This window comes from Crocodylus siamensis, chromosome 11, assembly GCF_052110815.1.
Source record: "Crocodylus siamensis isolate JL-2025a chromosome 11, ASM5211081v1, whole genome shotgun sequence".
Lineage (NCBI taxonomy): Eukaryota > Metazoa > Chordata > Crocodylia > Crocodylidae > Crocodylus > Crocodylus siamensis.
In genome coordinates this window covers 51,550,308-51,559,212 of record NC_143405.1, presented here as the reverse complement: position 1 = coordinate 51,559,212, position 8,905 = coordinate 51,550,308, and the positions used below count along the sequence as shown (strand labels likewise).

The following is an 8,905-nucleotide window of genomic DNA, read 5'->3' as shown; positions in this document are numbered from 1 at the left end:
ATGACACCAGTCCAGCTGCTGCTGCTGCTTTCCCTGACTTTGTCTGGCATCTGCCTCAATTTGGGGCAGCTCACTCTGGAAGGTGGTGAGAACAGTGAAAGGAGCCACCTGGATGACATCTTGCAGAGGGCAGAAAGCATCCTCCTTAGGTCTATCCTCAAGAAAGTAGAAGAGGAGGAAGAGCTCAATAAAGGTAGATGTGCTGCTGGCGCCATTCTGCTATCGGTTTTGGGGTGCTGCTCAGATGGAAGTCATTAATACTATTAGTTTCTGGGATGTATTTTGCTTTCCCTTGAATAACCATTATAGGGGGACAGAGTGAGCCAGGCATGATGTAGGGAGATCTCCCAGTCTGGGAACTGCTACACCAGATCTCGAGCACCTCCCAGAGTGGGCTTCATAACAAGATGATTCCCTAAAATGGAATCGCCTATCTAGGAAATAAGTTCTGTTAGGGACAGCTCTAATGGGAGGCATAGTGTACACCTGCCACCATTGTCCCCTGTTGCAGGTGTTAACACAAGGCAAAAGTAGTCTCTCAGCTATTCCCTGCCTGCCTCATTGTCTGCTGCTCCTTTAAAGGAAGGGATAATGGTTTGTGACTGAGAAGGTGCGAGCTGCTGTTGGCCGAGGATTCCTTTTGAGTGTTCACAGACACTTTTTTTTTCCATTAGGTGCATTCATAGCCCCTGAAGGCTTGGGTAAGAAAAAACATAGTTAGCTGGGGTCCCTGCCAACAGGAGGGAAGAAGGCTCTGCTCTCAGAATGAGAGAAACCCCACACTCCTACAAACATCTCTTTAAGAGAAGAAAGCTGGGCTTCTTAGCCAGTCACATGAATTCAGGCCGAGAAAACTCCTATGCTTTCAAAAGGTCCCTCACACCCTTGCCTCTCCCTGACTTTTAGCCAAGGCACATCCTGACCATCCACTGGCAGTCAATTGTTCCCACGTACCCACACGTAGAGACACTTCTACTTATCTCCCCTACATCCTCCACTACCTAGTTTGGCTCTATGGCTGCCTCCTTCTCCCCAGACTTCTGAGGATCATGTGCCTACAATGGCAGGCTGGGCCCCATCTTTGGAGCTTCTGCCAATTCATTTGCAAGCTGGTCCCAGTTCCATCTGGCTGAAATTCCTGTGTGCCTTAGTGTACACTCAACAACACTGTTCAATCCTATAGAGCAGGGGTCAGCAACCACTGGCACATGTTGCTGCCAGCCCGGGCTCTAAGCAGCTGCTGCCAGCCATGGAGCCCAGGCTGTTCCCAGCAGGCGGCTGGGAGCCTGCAAGCCCTGCTGCAAGCAGACCGGGCTCCATGGGCCGGCTGTAGCCGGGAGGCTGCAAACAGCTGCTCCAGGCTCCAGTATGTCGGCACTTCAGCACCTTCCAAAGTAGACACTGTGGTTTTTTCAGCACTCTGGCCAAAAAACGTTGCCTACCCCTGCTATAGAGTCACCATGGATTTCCCCTAGTGTAACTACGTGTGGAATCTGGTTCTTTGCTCCCTTCAGAACTATGACAGACACACCTCAAAGACTTTACTTCTCAGCTTCCAGAGCAGTGACTGTTAAGATGGTTTGTTAACACTGATCATTTCTTTGGACAGAACCAGATGCTTCTGAGCCAGATTCTCTTTCCAAACGACAGCACCCTGGGAAAAGATTCTTCAATGAGCTGGAAAAGAGACAGCACCCAGGGAAAAGGGAAGATGGGGAAGAAGCCTTGTATGGTGATATCCAGAAGAGGCAGCATCCAGGAAAAAGAGAGGAAGACGATGACCTTGACCGCTACCTGGAGCTGCAGAAGCGACAACATCCTGGCAAAAGGTCACTGTGGGACCAGTATGTTGATGCCCCTAGCACCCAGCTGACCTACCTGAATGAATTATCCAAAAGGCAGCACCCAGGCAAGAGGTATCTGGTTTATGCCAAGCGTCAGCACCCTGGCAAGAGGGGCTGGGAGGATGAACTAGATCTGGGGGAGCAGGATTTGGAGAAACGGCAGCACCCTGGGAAAAGATTCTCCGACTCTGAAAGCCCAGACTATGCTGCCCCCTGTGACCTCCAAGATGACATCAACTGTAGCAAAGGCAGCTTATTGCTTGAGTTATTAGATAATGTCAATAAGGGCAGGGAGGAAGAGAAGCGGCAGCACCCGGGGAGGAGGTTTGCATGGGAAAGTGAGGCTGAGGCAGAGGAATGAGGATGGCTGAGTGTATTGTACATCATTTACATTTGATTGAGTCATCTGCCAGACCACTTAAAGTTCTCTTTCTCCTCACTCTGGCTCTCTGAAGTGCCTAACTTGAAGTGTGTGAGTGTGCCCATTGAAGGCAAGGGCATTATTCACACACTCAAAGTGAAGGGCATGCTTAAGTACTAAATCAAATTGAGTCAATTTGTCAAATCCTGCCATGTCTCAAAGGCCTTCAATTCCCACAACTGTGGAAGTTGAGGTGCTTGGTTAATCATGGGATCTGGCCCTAAAACAATGTCTTTTTGTGCATGCACCAATTCTATTTCCTGAGGACCACCCCCACCTTTTATAGGTTGAGGATACATGATACACAGTTTCCTCCTATGCAAGGGCAATCAGAAAATGGATGCATCAAGAATGAAAGAAAAGAGTGGCAAATGCAAGTGATTTCCAACTGAACTGTAAGAAAAGAGGGTTTTAGTTTAGAACGATGGAGTTAGTGTGTATCATCAGAACAGGTCACAGTATGTGAAGGCACTTGTTCCACTGTCTCCTGGGCAGAGACAAGCATTGTCCAAATAGAACAGGAAAGATGTTTGGGCTTCACACCTTGACTTGGAACAACTGCCTGAAAGCAAACATAAGTCAGGTAGGAAACTGCAGAATGCAAATAAATAACCCATGTGTCACGTACCAACTTAAGAGTGAGGAAAGAAGAATGCTGCATAAGTGCTCACAGTAAGTTTTCCTAATCACTACCTTCCAGGCATTTGGCTTGAAACCTATGTCTTTCTATTAAAAGTCAACATTTAAACTGCAGCAAGTCAATACCCTTTACTCCTGTATTAGGATTTTTGTTGTTTTTTTCTTCAGTGTAACCTTTTCTCTCAAAGACATTTTTCACTTTATGTGGTCTACAGATTCCTAAAGGTGTTTATTTGCCATGAACAACTCAATAAATATCAACAGTCGATTCCCATCTCAACTTTGGGTGTCCTTTCTGGGTGTGCAAATTTAATAATATGAAAAATATCCAACTCCTCCTGAGTGAAAAAAAAAAAAAAATATTGAAACAGATGCGAAAAGGATATTTTTCTAGGCAAACCTCTTGCGTGCTATTGGTTGCTACATATTTGTATATAAAAGTATTTTGCTATTTAAATGGAAGGATGATTTGTACAAAAATAGTCAAATCCCTTTTGAAACCTTCTACTGGTGTATTATAATAAAATTACGCATCTGGAAAAAAACCCACATGCATTCGTGTTGCACAGCTGCACAGTGAGCTTTGATTATTTGAGTCTGAGTCTTGTAAACAAAAGGATATGTTAGTTTGAGTCAGACTGGGTCTATAACACAAACCTTTATTACTCTGGAGTGTACACAGACACACAGTTCAAACCTTCAAAATTAGATACACTCGAACAGTCTGGTTGTACAGCTGTGTGTATTTACACATTTGTGCCAATGAAAAAGAGACACAAACCTACCAGATTCTTTATGTTTAGCAGACGCATAATTCTTCATGCTTGCTAAATCAATTTATACTGATGTAACCAAAATCAGAATCTGATCAGTTACTACAGTAGAAGCACAGATCGTGGATTTGCACACACATGCTGTAGTAGGTGTCTCCACAGCCCCAATCAGCTGTACAATTTGCTTTTCTTTACTGCTTTGCAGTAACCACATGTACAATTAGAACTTCAACTGCAGAAACAACTGTGAACTCTCCTAGATTTCTCTCTTTCCAAAAAGACAGGCATTGCACACAGGATATGAACAGCAAAGACAAGAACAGAAGTGAGGGGTTCTGGCTCCCTGTTCACTGCACTTATCACCTTCTGCACTGACTGCCAGCAATGATGATATTTCACCTCTTCTATGATAAAAGAGTTAAGATTTCAATATATTCCCTGGCTAGTGGTTTATAAAAATCAAAGTAATCCTGATTTTCAACCAAATTTACCTTACTTAAATCATTCCAACAGCGTATCTTAAGACAATGTTTCTCAGGTGCAGTGTTCCTTTCAAATGATTGGCTTTCCTCTCTGAAGTACTTCACCACTTAAACAATTTAGCATTGCCATGTGGGTTTGTTACCCCAGAGAGGAATAATTAACAACCTCAGCAAGTTTTACTGAAGTTAGCGGTTCTCAACATGACCCAAGCTCGATGTGGTTAATCAAGCAAGCTTCATCTTCAGAGCTAACTTAGCAGGAATCAGTTACTCACAGTGGCTTTCTAATTAAAGACAGGTGAGTAAATCTTCACAGCATCTTGTACACATTTTGTTCACTTCAGAATCCTTTGGTATGTTTCCACGTATGACGCTTTTTTCCAACAAGTACTTCTCATTACATCAGAGAGGAAATAGGCAGACAACGTTCTTCGGGTGAATCTGATATCTTTTATTAGACCAACTTAAATAGTTGGAAAAAACATTTTTTAGCAAGCTTTCAGATTTAAAAACCCTTTGTCAGGCTGAGGAAGTCTCTGCAGTTGGTGTGTGAATGAATAGTAATTCCATCCAGGAAGAGCACACACCAGCTGCAGAGACTTCCTCAACCTGATGAAGGGTTTTTAAACCTGAAATCTTGCTAGTTTTTTTCCCCAGCTATTTAAGTTGGTCTAATAAAGGATATCAGATTCATCCAAAGAACCCTGTCTGCCTATGTCCTTAGACCAACACGGCTACAACCTACACCCCATCAGAGAGGAAAGGAATTTGTTTTAAAAGACATTTCCTTGCGTCATACGTCACCTCCTGTTGGTTAAGCAGGCTTTTTAAAACCCTAATGACATCACAGTAGACCACCGACTCAGATCATCACATGTACAAAGCAAAAGGAAACAGGATAGAATATATTTTTAGGTTTCTGAATGGACAAGTATGAAACAGAAACAAATAAAATACATCAGCATCTCATAAGAAGGGGAACCTTGTGAACCCAATCAACAGAAGAGAAAGAAAAGCAAGGGAAAAAACAGTCTAAAATACAGCTTGATGTACTTATCCAGCTGTGGGGGGGGTCCATGGAGAAAGTCTCCATCTCCTGGTCAAAGTTATTCAAACACAGCTATAAACTGTTCTTTTTAAAGTGGAAAAAGTAAGAGGAAAAAGTCAGCATAAAATCCTCCGCTATAATCAAATATTTGACCTGTATTACCAACAGCACTAAAGGTAATTAACAATGAAACAATCCACCCTGGATCCTTTTAATTTACTGCATTTACCTCTCAGTGGAGTCCATGAAATGCAGCAAAGGTCTTCCCCCTTCATCAATCCATTTTATCTGGGGTTTTATTTCAGTGTTCCATTATCTGGCTGTCAAAGCAGCACCAAGAGGAAGCTTGTTTATATGAAAACAACTCCCTCCAGGATATTTTTTATAGGAATCAGTTATTTTCTAGGCTTCATAAATGCTAGCTTTTGCAAAATCTATATCTTAGCCCATACTTAACTTGACAATGTTTTATCTTAAGTCAAGCTTATCATAGGTCCTTATGGTGCTCGACATTTCTATTTTAACTGGCCTGAACTCAGTATTGCTGAAAGAGGATTGTTAGACATCAGCTGAGTGAAGAACAATGAAATCAATTGTTGGGAAGGGTTCCCTCATACAGCTCTACCAATGCACCTTAAGCATCACCCACAACACTCAATCCCTCCCAGTACATAGCATCTCCCTGGAGGATACCTGAGCTGAAGTTGGACCGGATGGAGGTAATATGGTTGGTAAACAAGGTGGGCTACCACCTGGTCAGTCAAAATGTGAGAAACTACAGGATTCAGGTTGGGTTGGGAGAAATGTGGATACTAGGCCTGTTAATAGCAAACAAGTGCCTGTGGAGACCAAGAGATTGCAGGTACAATGCATCCAAACCACACAGTGGTTCATAGGAATCATAAATACCCATTCTTCTTTTCAGTTATCTGTTGTAAAGCATGTAGATTGGCCAGAAATATGAGCTTGTAACAGCTGAACCGTGGCCCCAGGGGAGGTGCACCTAAGCCAGGGCTTAGTGAGGAACTAGTAGGGAACTTCTGGAGGGACTGGATGTATTCAAGTCAGCCGGTCCAGACGATCTCCACCCTAGAGTACTAAAGGAATTGGCTGAGGTCATTGCAGGACCCCTGGCATGGCTTTACGAGCACTCGTGGTGCTCTGGTGTGTGCCAGAGGACTGGAAGAGGGCCAGTGTGGTCCCCATCTTCAAAAAAGGGAAGAAGAAGGACCCGGGAAACTATAGGCCAGTTAGTCTTACCTTGATCCTGGGCAAGCTTTTTGAGAAAATTATTCTGGCACATATCCACGAGGGGCCAGCAGGGGAGGTCATGCTTAGGGGTAACCAACACGGGTTCATTAGAGGCAGGTCCTGTCAGACCAACCTGGTGGCCTTCTATGATCAGATCACCAAATCAGTAGATGCAGGAGTAGCAGTGGACATAGTCTTCCTGGACTTTCAGAAGGCCTTCGACACTGTCTCTCACCCCATTCTCATTAAGAAACTGGGGTACTGTGGTGTTGACACCCACATAGTCAATTGGGTCACCAACTGGCTGGAGGGCTGCACCCAGAGAGTGGTGGTGGATGGGTCATTTTCGGCCTGGAGGGACGTGGCCAGTGGGGTCCCCCAAGGCTTGGTCCTCGGGCCCGCACTGTTCAACATCTTCACCAGTGACTTGGATGAGGGGGTAAAATGCACCCTGTTCAAATTTGCTGATGACACTAAGATGTGAGGGGATGTGGGCACACTAGAAGGGAGGAATAGGTTGCAATCGGACCTAGACAGGTTACACGGGTGGGCGGATGAGAATAGGATGGGATTCAACATCGACAAGTGCAAAGTGATGCACCGGGGAGGAAAAACTAGCACCATACCTACAGGCTGGGGAACTCCCTTCTTGTCAGTACAGAGGCAGAAAAGGATCTTGGAGTCATCATTGACTCCAAGATGAACATGGGCCAGCAGTGTGGGGATGCAGTCAGGAAGGCCAACCGCACCCTGTCATGCATGCACAGATGCATCTTGAGCAGGTCCAAGGAGGTGATCCTCCCGCTCTATGCGGCACTGGTCAGGCCTCAGCTGGAGTACTGTGTCCAGTTCTGGGCGCTGCACTTCAGGAGGGATGTGGACAACATGGAGAGGGTCCAGAGGAGGCCACTCGCATGATCAGGGGGCAGCAGGGTAGGCCCTATGAGGAGAGGCTACAGGACCTGAACCTGTTCAGCCTCCACACGTGAAGTCTGAGGGGGGATCTAGTGGCCTGTTACAAAGTAGTCAGGGGGGATCAGCAGGCAGTGGGGAAGTCCCTGTTCCCCTGAGCACTGCCAGGAGTGACCAGGAATAATGGTCACAAGCTGGCAGAGGGTAGATTTAGGCTAGATATCAGGAGGCGCTACTTCACTGTCAGGGTAGCTAGGATCTGGAACCAGATCCTAGCCGCCTGGGAACCAGGCCTGGGGGTCTTTAAGAGGAGGTTAGATGTACACCTTGCTGAGGTCGTTTGACCCCAGTACTCTTTCCTGCCATGGCAGGGTGTTGGACTAGATGATCTACTCAGGTCCTTTCTGACCCTAAAACTATGAAACTATGAAACAAGCTCAGTGAATAGTTTGAAACAGTCTTTGCCTCACTGATTGTCTGCACCTTAAACTCTTCCCTAAATATATCTCTATTCACTTTTCCTTTCAGCCCTTGCCCTTTCTCTTAGTTTTTATTTCATCTAAGAAATATTTTTAAACTCTGCAAAGCTGTTCTGGGAATGCAGTTTGTGTGAAGGGCATCAGGGAAAGGAAAGCTATATTTGGCTGTGTTGCTTTTATGCCACATAAAAATGTGTGGGTTTTTACATAAAAAATGAAGAGTTAATAAAGAGAAGTGCACTCATGGTGGTCTTTATATGGACTGTAAATTGGAACTTGATGTCTGGTGCAAACTCCTGGAAGGAGCCTCAAGTTAATTAGCTGATGTGACCAGTCTCTCCTGGGTAGGAGAGGACCAATAAAACCAAACCTTTAATTATCTGGGAACAAGCAACATGAGCTCCAAGCACCAAGCTCGGACAACTCTAGTTTTTGGCGGGTTCCCATCTAGTGCATAAACGAGGTTTCTTTACTAAGGTTGGTAGGAGATAACAGGTGTAACACCCAATACTAACATTGGTAGACATGTTCTTTTCCTTCTCTTCATATAGTATTTCATACTATGATGGAGTCCAGGGCTGTAACTGGTGAACCTATATGCACAATACCACTAACTCATTCTAACCAGAGTGTACAACAGATGGATGACATTTTACTTCTGAACCTGACCATCAGGGGAAGGTCAATAGCTATAGGGCTAATGTTGCCCCACCAGGGATCTGCAACCTATGATCAGGGCCACAGCCCCAGTCTCTTCTACCTGAGAGGGAGAGAGGAGAAGTTTAGGGGATTAGGAGATGGAAAATTGGAATGCTGCTGGTAGGGAGCCAACCCCCAGCTTACCTTTCTGCTGGGGGCTCTCCATACTTTCCTCTTCTCTATCTCCTGTCCCTGTGAGGACAGTGAAGCCTCCTCTGGTCCACTCCCCTCTCTGTGTACACTGGAGCTAGAGGAGGCTGAGGTATTTTGAAAAGTTCCAGGAATGGCACTGGGGCCATATGTATACCCCCTGGATGAAATTATTCCTTTTTCAAACATTTCCAAGGGTGCTTCACT

At 45.1% G+C, this 8,905-nt stretch overlaps 1 protein-coding gene across 1 annotated transcript; it reads left to right on the top strand.

Annotated features, from left to right (window-relative positions):
* TRH (thyrotropin releasing hormone) lies at nucleotides 1–2,205 on the top strand. Its single transcript, XM_090022518.1, has 2 exons — nucleotides 1–193; nucleotides 1,610–2,205. The coding sequence occupies exons 1-2, from the start codon at nucleotides 1–3 to the stop codon at nucleotides 2,203–2,205; spliced, it is 789 nt and encodes a 262-aa protein (XP_089878644.1).
* The last annotated feature ends 6,700 nt before the right edge of the window (nucleotides 2,206–8,905 follow it).